The 12,816-nt window shown below is 62.4% G+C and overlaps 2 protein-coding genes across 2 annotated transcripts in view; both read left to right on the plus strand.

Moving 5' to 3' along the window:
- The window catches only part of CORO1C (coronin 1C), a 41,185-nt gene extending 36,873 nt beyond the window's left edge, over positions 1-4,312 (plus strand). Inside the window, exons 7-11 of the mRNA XM_088525072.1 lie at positions 581-685; positions 1,726-1,871; positions 3,186-3,243; positions 3,333-3,578; positions 4,183-4,312. Coding sequence (XP_088381198.1) covers positions 581-685; positions 1,726-1,871; positions 3,186-3,243; positions 3,333-3,578; positions 4,183-4,302 — 675 coding nt within the window. The 3' untranslated portion in view covers positions 4,303-4,312. The remainder of the gene's footprint in view (positions 1-580; positions 686-1,725; positions 1,872-3,185; positions 3,244-3,332; positions 3,579-4,182) is intronic.
- Positions 4,313-7,621: 3,309 nt separating this feature from the next.
- SELPLG (selectin P ligand) lies at positions 7,622-9,131 on the plus strand. Its single transcript, XM_088525139.1, has 2 exons — positions 7,622-7,628; positions 7,951-9,131. The coding sequence occupies exons 1-2, from the start codon at positions 7,622-7,624 to the stop codon at positions 9,129-9,131; spliced, it is 1,188 nt and encodes a 395-aa protein (XP_088381265.1).
- Positions 9,132-12,816: the final 3,685 nt, after the last annotated feature.

Below are 12,816 nucleotides of genomic sequence, written 5' to 3' on the forward strand. Positions count from 1 at the left end.
TCAGGGCAACTTACTAGCCCAAACCTGCAGTCTCCTGCCACGTTCCTAGGTCACATATTCGAGCGCATTCCCTTTTCCATCTATTGCTTTATCTCGCTCAGACTTCGCATGCCAAAAATTATCGACATTTACGCTTTGACATTTATTGCTATTTACGCTTGTTCACTCAGTAGAGGAAGTGATTTGTGTCAGTCCCTGCCATGGCACAAGCAGCCTTGTGAGTAGCCTTGTGAAGGTCCCTTCCATTCAAACGTTGCATGTGCAGAGCAGGACAGCAGCAATCTCGCCACGCTGGGATGAGGCACTTGTTAACGTGGCCCTGTCAAGTCTTCCCCTTGACTTTGTGAATTATCCTGCGTGCTGTTTTAATGCATTTTGTGCTTAAAGTGTCATTGGGGAATGAATGAGCTTGTAAGCGTTTACAGTGACAGGTATTGTAATGGGTAGAATACCAAAACCTTCAGTGTTGAAGACGCTGCTGAATGTTCTGCTAACTACAAAGAATTGCCAGTAATTTAGATTGTATGTCAACATGAGCCTTTCAGTGCTTCTTTAACGTGACTGATGTTTTTATTTTCAGAAAAACATGGAAGAGCCAATAGCCCTTCACGAGATGGACACCAGCAATGGGGTCCTGCTGCCCTTCTATGATCCGGATACCAACATTATTTACTTGTGTGGCAAGGTAAATGACTGAGCTTGCACAGACAGACTGCCCTTGAATGAACGATGCTTGTGAAATGCCCTCAGGTGTCTCAGCTGAGAAAGACAACCACAAGTTTGGTGCTGGAGTGATGGTCGGAGCCATAGACAGGTTAAATAACAGAAAAGTGGAATTGTGTATGCTCCTTCCTAAAGTAATTTGCTGTAGGCATTAAGGGATCTAAAGCACCCTCTTCTGAATGCCACAGTTTGGACAAACAGGAACCAAGGAGAGACTAGATGAAAAATTAATTACAAAGGAGAATCCATGCAAGTGCATTCAAGAGTCGTGTCTTCTAAGCTGCTAGTGAGAAACTTATTTTATATCTCTGCTTCCTCTTCTGTTGTTTCAGAGATGCCAGTGTGGCAGCATTATCTGCACTCAGAAAGAGAAACTGTTTTGTAGTCTTTCTGCCCAAGCCTCTAGCTCTAGGTTGTGCAGATACCCTCTTGTCATTGTCCTGCTGAATCACAGTGTTATGAAGAACAGCACTTACCAAGAGGCTGATGAACTTGGATATCCAATGCACTTGGATTACACTAGGGAATTGCTTTATGCTCGTTCTGCTAGTGCCGTATGGATATCTGAGAAGAGAGCAGTGCACTGTCTGATAGTGACTCTTGTGAGCAGCCAGAGATGAAACATATTAGGCTGGTAAACAAGGGAAGTTTTAACTTGGGGAAAAAATAGCTATCCATTGTGCATTCCACATAAAAGCACCAAACCTGGTGTTTTTGGGAGACTCCTGGTAATGCTACGTCCCTTGAAATGGAGGTTCCTTGTGCGTTGGCTGCTGCAGCCCTGCCCGTGCTCCGGGCACCCCGGGGCAGCGTCTCGGCCGGGCTCTCGTCCTCCTGGCACCCGGGCAGCCCCAAGCAGGTGGCACTGCCTGGGAGGAGGGACAGGGGCTGCTCCAGGCGGCCCCGTTGGTGGTGACAATCCATGAGCAGCTGTGCCGGCGCCAGCACCCCTGGACGATCCCTCTTTCTCGCCCGGAACGATCCTTTCTCTCTCCCTTGCAGGGCGACAGCAGCATTCGCTACTTCGAGATCACGGACGAGTCCCCCTACGTTCACTACCTCAACACCTTCAGCAGCAAGGAGCCGCAGAGAGGGATGGGGTTCATGCCAAAGAGGGGCCTGGACGTGAACAAGTGCGAGATTGCCAGGTGAGGAGAGAGGCTGCGTGGCCAGGGGGGTGTCCAGAGCAAGCCAGGTCCATCCCGCTCGTCGGCACCAGCTTCCCGCAGGGAAGCGGGACACGTGGCACGGGGCGAGGAGGCCACGTTGCTCCGGCTGGTGAATCAATGCCGTGGAGTTTGGAGATGCTGCTGGTGCAAACCTGCTCTGCTGCACACACCGTTGCTCCCGTAGTGAGTGTTGGGTCCTGTGGCACCAAGTGATGCTGCTCTTAGGCAGAACATGGGCGCTGGAACAGGCTGCCCAGAGAGGTTGTGGAGTCTCCTTCTCTGGAGATCTTCAAACCCGCTTGGACGCAGTCCTGTGCCACGTGCTCTAGGTGACCCTGCATGTGCAGGGGTTGGACTAGATGATCTCTAGAGGTCCCTTCAACCTTGAGCATTCTATGATTACGGTTGGACTCAGTGATCTTGAAGGTCTTTTCCAACCGTAATGGTTCTGTGAGAAAGCCTGGAGAGCTCCTGGGGTTTCGGCTGAGCCCGTGATGAAGGAGTGGTATCTAGCAGAGCAAGCTGCCTGCTGAAAACAGCGTCGGGTTGGTCACAGGCTGTGTTAGCAGCATCCTTGGTGGTAAAGTTTGGTGGAAATCTCCATTTGCACGTAGCGAGGAGATCACAAACTTTGAGGGATTTAGGGAAGAGCTGTGGAGGCAGTGAGTGGCCTGCAGGCACAACTGGAAATCCCTGCTGAAAACAGGGCAAAATAAGAAGGCACCTCAGGAGAGCAGGTCCGTGTTTGTCCCGGCGTGCGCTCTCCCCTGGGACGCGGCGTGCTGGGCCTGCTCCGTGGAGCCTCACGATGATCCCGTTGATATTGAGGAAAGCAGAGCCCGCAGCCGAGCGCCCGGCGCGCGGGGACGTTTCCTCAGCGCTGCTGGTGGCTTTGGTGGCCCTGCTTGGAGGACAGGCTGCAGGGGGTGCCCGGAGACGCCGCGGGAGCAGGGAGCAGGACGAGGCCGCGTGTTACCGTGTGTTGTCTCCACAGTCCCAGCGCGGGCTGTGCCTCTTCACACCCCAACGTGCGACTCTCCCTGAAGCCACCCGGTCCCTAAAGCCACCCCGTCCCCAAGAGGGGAGCTCTGCACACTCACAGGTAGCTCCTGCAGCCCCGCGAGGGCCCCGCAATCCCGGCGCCGCCGGGCTGGGACTCCCTAGGATTGCCCCGTGCTTCCCATTGCCGCTGCCTCTCCGTTCGCTGCTGCGCGCGAGCAGCAGAGCCGAGGCCACCCTCACCCGGCACGTCCGTTGTCCCCTGTTCTAAGTCGCTCCTCTCTCCTTTGGAAGGTTCTTCAAGCTTCACGAGAGGAAATGCGAGCCCATCATCATGACGGTCCCTCGAAAGGTGAGCGCCGCCGCTCCTCGTGCGCGTTGCAGCCCGCTCCAGCTCCCGGCTCCAAAGCCCTTGACCGATTCGTTTCTTCTGCCCTGTAGTCGGACCTGTTCCAGGATGACCTGTACCCGGACACAGCCGGCCCCGAAGCAGCCCTGGAAGCCGAGGAGTGGTTTGAGGGGAAGAACGCCGATCCCCTCCTCATTTCCTTGAAACACGGCTACATTCCAGGCAAGAATAGGGATCTCAAGGTGGTCAAGAAGAATATACTGGACAACAAGCCTGCGGCGAACAAGAAAAGTGATCTCATCAATGCTCCAAAGAAAGCAGCCGATGCGTCAAGCATAGTGAGTAAAATTCACCAGCATTTGGGACTGGCTGCCCGAGACTTGATGTACAGGGCTCCGTGTCTAGAATCAGTTTTAGCCAAGCTCAGAGGGTGCAGCTGGGTGGCTTTGGGCCCAGGTGACACAAGTGGTGGCGTTCCAGACAGGCCGCACACACGAGGTGCCCTTGAAGGTTGTGTTGAATTTTGACATGAAGGAAAACTCGGCGTGTTGTTCTGACCCAACACGTGTTCCCTGAGCCAGGCTCTGCCTGCAGAGAAGGGTTAGTGCTCAAAATAATTCGTATAAATACCCAGCTCTGGCTCATCCCTGCAGGTGATGGGGTGTCGTATTTATAGGGAGTTAAAAAGTACATGCGAGCTTGAGCCGTGTGTCTATATTTTGCCTAAAACCCAGTGCAAACAGTGGTACAGACTGACCTCACACTGTGCAGGCCTTGAGAAAAGGCTGTAGAAAAGCCCATAATCCGGGGGCTGCAGCTGTCAGGTGTTGGTGTGCCCACATCTCCGACGAGCGGGAATCCCGCTCGGAGCAGCCCCTTGCTCCGACGGCTCCAGTCCTCGGCCGCCCTCTTAACGAACGCGCCTTTTGTCTTTCCCTCCAGCAAAACGAAGCCAAATTGGATGAGATTTTGAAAGAGCTGAAATCTATAAAAGACACAATCAGCAGTCAGGACGAGCGCATTTCCAAGCTCGAGCAGCAGATGGCCAAGATCGCAGACTGAGCGGCGAGCGGCGGCCGCGCCGGCCCGGAGCACATTCCAGTCCCCGCGTCCGCTCGCTCGGCAGCAGCGTGCAGCATTCCAGCGCGAGCTTCCCTCCTCTCCTCCATTCACGTCAACGAAAGCCGATGATTAAAATCAAGCTTTTTATTAGTGAAAAGATTTTTTTTTCCTGATGTTTTAATGAATTATGTGACTGTGTCAAACAAGTCAAAAAGTGCTACTTTTACAGTTTTTTTTTTTTTCCAGATGTTACGAAATCTTGAAAACAAACCCATTCTGACTCTCAGTGTTGTGCCCAAATATCTTTTTCTAGATTTAGGGACCAATGCCGCATTGTTCTTAACCATTTTTTAAAGTTGCCAAAACCAAGAGAAAACAAAGGTTGCTTTTTATTTTTCTGATTTGCCACTTTGCAGTATTGGTGTTTGAAATCTAAAGGGACGGCACGGCGCGTGTGTGTGCGTGTGCGTGCACGTGTGTGTGCTGGATGTTTATACCGTTCAGAGGACAAAACCAAGGGATTTTGTGTAAATCCTCAGTTTGGAGCAGTCGGGTGAGTTCTGAGACCCCTCGCAGGCCGGGCCGCGTCCTTCCCGCATCCTCCTCGCTGTTTCCCGGCGCTTCCCGGCGGGAAGACGCGGGTCCCGTTGAGGCGCTTCGTGCCACAAAACGCCTTGGGGGCCCTTGTCCCGAAATTCTGAGCTAGCCTCGTGTTGCCATTTCGAAACAGGATTATTCCAGGCATGTCCAAATGGGCATGTTTTAGCATCTGGGTTTCTTTGGTTTTTATTTTATGGCAAAAGTTAATGCAGGAGATACCTTAATGCAGAAGATGTTTTTACTCTTACCCACGGACTCGCTGGCGAGTGGCAGGACTCGGCTGCGCCCCCTTCTCCCCGTGTCCGTCCGGCTCTAGCGCTGCTGGAAATCCTGTTCCGGCCGGGGCTGCCGCTCCGGCCTCTCCGGCTCCTTCCCGGTTGGAAGTTTCCAAGCCGGAGCCTGCAGTTCTCGCTCCCGCTTCAGTGTTAATGCCCCGGCTTTGCTTCCGAAGCAGCGTTAGCAGCTCGGGGGGTTTCACAATGACAGGTCTCTGGAAGGGAAATTCCTCTTTTTTTTTTTTGTTCCCCCTTTATTCCCGCCCCTGCCTCTGTATCCAGCTCTGAGAGCAGCCTCTTCCTGCAGGGATGTGGCCTTTCCAGCCCTTTCCAAGGGGAGGCTCCGGGTCTTTGCTCCCGTTTGGGGAGCAAAGGGGAGCAGCCCTTCGGGATCCTCAGGGACATGGAGAGGTCCCCAAGGCTCCTCCGGACGTCCCTGCTCGCGGATCCCGAGGGGCTGCCGCTTCCCGCCCCATCCCACATCCACCCGTGGGCAAAGGCAGCGGGACGAGGCCTGGAGAGCGTCAGCGCTCGAGCCGAAACCGCCTTCCCTGCGGGGTTGAGCCCCGGCATCGCCTCGGGGCTGGCGCATCCCCACGCGCAGGGAACAGCCCCCGCTGCCCTTGGGACCCCCGAATTATCCCTTTTTCCCAGTGTTGACCCGTTCAAGGCATCCCGGGACGGCTCCCGCTTGCGGGACGTGTCTGTTTGCGGGGACGGCGGAGCCGGGGAGGCAGCAGAGCACGTCGGAGAGGGCAGAGAACGTGACAAAACCCCACAGCGAGGAAGACGCGGAGCCGCGAGCGCCGTTCGGGGGGACGGGAACGCCGCCGGCGCCGGGCGGGCGCTCCGGGCTCCGGGAATGTGAACGTTTGGTGATGTTTCTGTATTGCAGTACGTGGCTGAGCTGATGTGTGTTTTCTTTTTGAACAAACCCCCCTCCTGCTCCCGCGGCCGCTCCGACGTCGTCCGTCCGGCCCCCGCGCAGGGTCGGCGGAGGCGCCGGGGACGCGGCCGCGCTCCTCGGTCTGTAGCTTGTGTTTTATTTAATGAACTGCTGCTGCCCGCGGGGCTCGCGCGGAGTCAGTGCCTGAAGCTTTTTGCAGCCGCGAGAGCCCCGCGGCGCCCGGAGCGACGCGCTCTTATAGAGCGGCCGGCGCGTCCGCGCGAGCACCCGCTTCCCGCTCCGGAGATAAAGTCCTTGGTTACAACCTGCTCTGTGCGTCTCTTCTTTGGCCGCGCCGGCGGGGGACGCAGCCCGGCCTGGGAGCCGCGGGAGCCGCGTGCCCCATTGCGCTGCGGGGTTCCGGGACCAGCATCCCTGCGCTGGGGAACGCATCCCGGCTGCAGGGCCTGGAGCATCCCTGATCCAGGGACCAGCATCCCTGCGCTGGGGAACGCATCCCGGGTGCAGGGCCTGGAGCATCCCTGATCCAGGGACCAGCATCCCTGCGCTGGGGAACGCATCCCGGGTGCAGGGCCTGGAGCATCCCTGATCCAGGGACCAACATCCCTGCGCTGGGGAACGCATCCCGGGTGCAGGGCTTGGAGCATCCCTGATCCAGGGACCAACATCCCTGCGCTGGGGAACGCATCCCGGCTGCAGGGCTTGGAGCATCCCTGCTCCGGGGAACACATCCCTGCTCCAAGGAACGTATTGTGGGTGCAGGGCCTGGAGCATCCCTGCTCCAGGGAATGCATCCCTGCTCCGGGGAACGCATCCCGGCTGCAGGACTTGGAGCATCCCTGCTCCAGGGAGCGCATCCCTGCTCCAAGGAACGCATCCCGGCTGCAGGGCCTGGAGCATCCCTGCTCCGGGAATGCATCCCTGCTCCAGGGAATGCATCCCACCTGGCTCTGGGGACTGTATCCCTGCTCCAGGGAACGCATCCCTGCTCCGAGGAACGCATCCCACCTGCAGGGCCTGGAGCATCCCTGCTCTGGGAATGCATCCCAAGTGCAGGGCCTGGAGCATCCCTGCTCCGGGATTGCATCCCTGCTCCGAGGCCGCAGGGGCCGGCGGGCCCTGTTTACGGATGTGCCCCGAGGCCCCCGCCCGGCTCCGCTCCCGCTGCCGCTTGCGGTCGGGGCGGTGATTTCCGTCGCTCCCCGCGCGCCGGCAACGCCCCGCGGCCCCGACGCCGCCTCGACGGCCGCGCGGCTTCCCCTGCGCTGCCCCGCGGAGCTGCAGCCGCATCCCGGAGCAGCGGCGCATCCTGGGCCAACAGCGCCGGGATCAGCCGCATCCTGGTGCATCGGCTGCATCCCGGCGCATCGGCCGCATCCCGGCGCATCGGTTGCATCCCGGCGCGGCAGAGCCGGAGCTCGCGGCCGCCGCAGCAGCGCATCTTCCCGACGCCGTCGGGGCGCGAGGCCGGGAGGCTCCGGCAGCGGCGGCGGCGGCGTCGAGCCCCCATGCCGGCCCCAGCGGCCGCTGCACAGGGATGAGCGGTGAGTCCTGCAGCACCGCGGCCTCCGGGTGCCGGGGATGCCGCCGGAGCGGGATGCGGGAACGCGAGGGCCTCGCCGGCCTCTCCCCGTGGGGAGGCTGCGCGGGGCCGCGCGGGCTCCGGGGACGGGGAGCGGGGCCCTCGGCGGGCGCCGCGGGGCAGGAAGGGGAGCCGGAAGGCGCGCGGGGCCGCGGGGCCGTTGCGGCGAGCGGAGGCTCCCGCGCGGCTCCTGCCCCGTTCGCAGCCGCCGCTTCCCCCGCGGCCGCTCTCCGGGGGAGGCGGCAGGGCCTGCGCGTCACCGGCGCCGCTGCTCTGTCCCGCAGGAGCCGTGTCCCCGCGCGCGGCCGCGCTGCTGCTGCTGGCGCTGGCGCTGGTGGCACTGCGGGCGCGCGGGGCCGCACGGCTGCCGGGGCGCACGGAGCGGGCGCCCGGCCCGCGCTGGCGATGGGCGACGGCCCCCGAGCAGCAGCAGCAGCAGCAGCAGGAGGAAGGGGGCGACTTCCCGCCGCCCTCCCGCAGGAAGAGGCAGGAGGCCGCGGCCGGGGATCCCGGCGCCACCTCGGAGCCGGGCTGGATGTGGCACTCGGCGGCGCCCGGCACCAAGGGCGGCCTCCAGAAGGGGTCTGCGGCCGCGGCCACCGCGGAGCCTCCGGATGACACCGATCCCCCCGACTTGCTGCCCAGTTTGGCGGCACTCGGTACCAACACCAGCCTCCTGCCTGGATCCACCGCCCCGACCACGGAGCCTCTGGATGAGACCGATCCCCCTGACTTGCTACCCAGCTCGGCAGCGCTCGGTACCCACACCAGCCTCCTGCCTGGATCCACCGCTCTGACCACCACGGAGCCTCCGGATGAGACCGATCCCCCCGACTTGCTGCCCAGCTCGGCAGCACCCGGTACCACCACCAGCCTCCCGCCTGGATCCACCGCTCCAACCACGGAGCCCCCAGATGACACCGATCCCCCCGACTTGCTGCCCAGTTTGGTGGCGCTCGGTACCAACACCAGCCTCCCGCCTGGATCCACCGCTCCAACCACCACAGAGCCTCCGGATGACACCGATCCCCCCGACTCGCTGCCCAGCTCCGTAGCGCCCGCCACGACGCCGCTCCGCACGGCAGCCTCCACGAGCAGCCCGGCGCAGCCCCGCACGGCGGCAGCGAGCGGCAGCCCCGGGTCCACGGGGCCGTCCCCGCGCACGCGGGCGCCGGCGCGGGACATCCTGCGCACGCTGGCGGGCGCGTGCCCGCTGGCCGTGCTGGTGCTGGCGCTGCTGGCCGCCTCCTTCATGGCGTGCTCGGCGCTGCTGGCGTCGCTGCTGTGGCGGCGCCGGCGCGCGGGCGCCCGCCGCCTCAGCCGCACCGAGATGGTCTGTATCTCGGCGCTGCGGCCCGGCGAGCGCGCGCGGCCCGGCCCCGCCATGCGCCTGCTGCCCGCGGCGCCCGCCGACGCCGACGCCGACAACGTGACGCTCAGCAGCTTCCTGCCCGAGCAGCCCTGAGCGCCGCGGCGCCCGCCGGAGCCCTCGGCCGGCCCCATTAAAGCTCCCGCGGCTCCGGACCTGCTGCTGTGTCGTGGTGGTGGGGACGGGGACGGCCACGATCGCCTGGAGGCCCTGCATTGCGCCCGGTGCGGGATTGCAGCCCATGCAGCATCATAGCCCATGCAGCATCGTGTCCGGTGCAGCCATGCAGCACAGTGTCCCTTGCAACCCCATAGCCCATGCAACCCCATAGCCCATGCAGCCCTGCAACCCATGCACCATCTCATCCCATGCATCACCGCCTCCCATGCAACCCCATGTCCATCGTGCCTGGTGCAGCCCCATATGCCATGCAGCACAGTGTCCCCTGCAACCCCATAGCCCCTGCAACCCCATGTCCATCCTGTCCGGTGCAGCCCTGCATCCCATGCAGCATCGTATCCTGCACAGCATCACATCCCATGCAGCCCGGCATCCCATGCAACCCCATATCCCATGCATCACTATATCCAATGCATCACCACCTCCCATGCAACCCCATATCCCATGCAGCCCCGCGTCCCATGCACCACCTCATATCATGCAGCCCTGCATCCCATGCAGCCCCGCATCCCATGCAACCCCATATCCCCTGCAGCCCCTCATCCCCTGCAGCCCCTCATCCCATGCATCACCTCATCCCATGCAGCCCCATATCCCATGCAACCCCATATCCCCTGCAGCCCCGCATCCCATGCAGCCCCATATCCCATGCAGTATCCCAGCCCGCACAGCACCAGTGGCAGCCACCTGCCCACATCCCCATGGAAATTCCCACCCTCCATGGCCTCCTCCACCCCCGGAGTGGGAAGTGCGGCCGCAGGCTCTGCGCCTTGTGGCACAGCTTTATCCCAGGGTGTTCCCAGCGGGAGCGCCGCCAGGGGAGCATCAGGGAGGGAAGGGGCCTCGAACAGGGTCCCCCTGGCCCTGTGTGTCCCCAAAAGGTGAAGCAGGATCCCGGGAATGGGGTGGTTGCTCCCAGGACGCGTGAGGCTGCTCCCTGGCTCCTTGTTCCTGTGGCTCCATTGGGCTCTCTCCATCCAGCCCCACTGCCCCTTCCAAGTCTCCAACTTCCCAGCTGTCGGGACACGACGGGAGCTGCCAGGGGGAGCACAGGAATAGCTCAGCGTGGGCTCCGAGTCCCTGTCCCTGTATCCCTGTCCCTGTATCCCTGTCCCTATATCCCTGTATCCCTGTCCCTGCATCCTGCCCATGCTTCCCGCTGCAGCCCCTCACACGGGGCCCCTTGGAGCAGGGAGAAGCCCTTCCCTGCTCCGTCCTCCTCCTCGCCCGCGCTCCCCGTGCCAGAGGCTTCCAGCAGCCCCGAGTGGGGCCGAGCTCCCTGTTTACATTCCCGAATATTTTCCGCCTGAGCCAGGGTGCAGGCGGCCCCGCTCCCCCCCTTGCAGCCGTGGCCGAGCTCCGGCTCTCCCGGGAATTCTGCTGGCGCAGCAGAGCTAATTGCAAGCTCTGCTTTGGGATCCCGCTTCCCAAATTGCTGGTTGGGAATTGCCGGTTGGCTCCGGAGAGCGGCCGCGGAGCCCGGCCCTGCGCGGCCGCCCCAAATTACATAGTGGCCCCCGGGCCCTGCCCTGCGGCCGGGGCTGGGCCGGCCCCGTGGCCACCGCAGCGGCCGGGCGGCCACCGAGGGCCGGGCAGCTCCGAGCCGGGAGCGGCCGGCAGGGAGGAGGGGAGAGGGTGAGCAAGGAGGGAGGGAGAATCCAGGCAAGGAGAGAGAGAATCCGGGCAAGGAGGGAGAATCCAGGCAAGGAGGGAGGGAGAATCCGGGCAAGGAGACAGGGAGAATCTGGACAAGGAGGGAGGGAGAATCTGGGCAAGGAGGGATGGGGAATCCGGGCAAGGAGACAGGGAGAATCCAGGCAAGGAGAGAGGAAGAATCCAGGCAAGGAGGGAGGGAGAATCCAGGCAAGGAGGGAGGGAGAATCCAGGCAAGGATATGGGGAGAATCCGGGCAAGGAGACAGGGAGAATCCGGACAAGGAGGGAGGGAGAATCCGGGCAAGGAGAGAGGGAGAATCCGGGCAAGGAGGGAGGGAGAATCCGGGCAAGGAGGGAGGGAGAATCCGGGCAAGGAGAGAGGGAGAATCCGGGCAAGGAGGGAGGGAGAATCCGGGCAAGGAGGGAGGGAGAATCCAGGCAAAGAGGAGGGAGAATCCAGGCAAGGAGGGAGGGAGAATCCGGGCAAAGAGGAGGGAGAATCCGGGCAAGGAGAGGAGAGCAATCCCCCTAGGAGAGATGGAGACTGTGGACAAACAGGGATGGAGATCCCAACAGGGAAGGATGGCGAGCCTGGGCAAGCAGGGATGGATCCCCGAGCAAAGAGGGGTGCCTTGGAGGCAGAGCATCCCGAGTTCCCTGCTCCGGCCGCTCCTCCTGGAGCCTCTGGACACAGCGAGAGGGGAAGAGGCTGATCCCGCCAACACAGAGTAAAGGGAAAAGCTCCGTGTCCCCCACATCCCGATGTCCCTGCGGCTCCGGAGGCGGCAGCTGCCGCCGGCTGCTCCGGAGGCTCCCGGGGGGATTTGCAGCAGGGAGGTCGGCTGCGCTCCGGCTCCCTGCTCATTTGGGGCATGGAGGAGCCGAGCCGGCAACTGCGGGAGCCTTTGGAGACGCCACTGAAATCCAAAACCGGCTCCGGAGCCGGCATGCGGGCACAGCCCGGCGATGCTGCCGTCCCATCCCGTCCCGTGCCGGGCCCCGGGCTGTGCCCCACGCCAGCTTTTCCAGGGCTTTTTTGGATGATCCCGAGGGACTGTAGGCACAGGAAAAAATTGCAAGCGCGTCTTGAGCAACTGCAGCAATGCCCGGTGGAGTACCCGGACCCCGCGTGCCACCTGGAGCATCCCAGATCCTACACGAGGGCATCCGCATCCTGCAGGGAAAGGGATCCCATTGTGGCAGCAGGGCTGATTCCCCGTCACACATAGCCGGGCCCTGTCCCACACTCCGGATCTCCAGGTGATGCCACCCTGGGTGCCCTTCCCTTCCTGGGCATCTTGCTGCTATTCCCAATGGAGCCCCCACGGATGTGCCCCTTTCGCTCAGGTCTCCCGGCGCAGCTTTGGCTGCAGCCCGGGAGCCAGGATTGCCCCGGGAATCCGAGGACAAGGTCCCACTCCGGATCCGGGGAAGCAGGAGACATTTCGGGAGCCACCAGCTGGGCCTCGTGCCCGGCAGCCCCGCGGGGTCCCGGCTCCCTCCTTGACGGGGCGAAAGACCCTTTACAACAACCCCGACGTGTCCGAGGCCCTGCCCCGCGTCCTGCCCCTGCTCCCGCCCCGCGGCTAATGGGAACAAGCTGGCAGCCGCCACGGAGCAGCGGGAGCAGCGGGAGCAGCGGGAGGAGGAGGAGGCTCCGCGCTGGGCTCCGCTGCGGAGGCGGCAGGAAGGGGGAGAGAGGCCGGGAACGGGACGGGCCCCTCCGTCCTCCCCGCTCACCCCTCGCAGGATCTGGAGAGGTGAGAGGGGGACCTGGGGCAGCAGGATGGAGGGGTCGCGGATCCCGGGGTCCCTGCGGGATGGAGGGATTGGGAGCTCCCCGAGTCCCTGCAGGACGGAGGGGTTGGGAGTTCCCCGGATCCCTGCAGGACGGAGGGGTTGGGGGCTCCCAGGATCCCTGCAGGATGTTGGAGTGGGGTGCGGGA

This window comes from Tinamus guttatus, unplaced genomic scaffold (assembly GCF_059628265.1).
Source record: "Tinamus guttatus ecotype Peru unplaced genomic scaffold, ASM5962826v1 Tinamus_guttatus_pri_ptg000223l, whole genome shotgun sequence".
NCBI lineage: Eukaryota > Metazoa > Chordata > Aves > Tinamiformes > Tinamidae > Tinamus > Tinamus guttatus.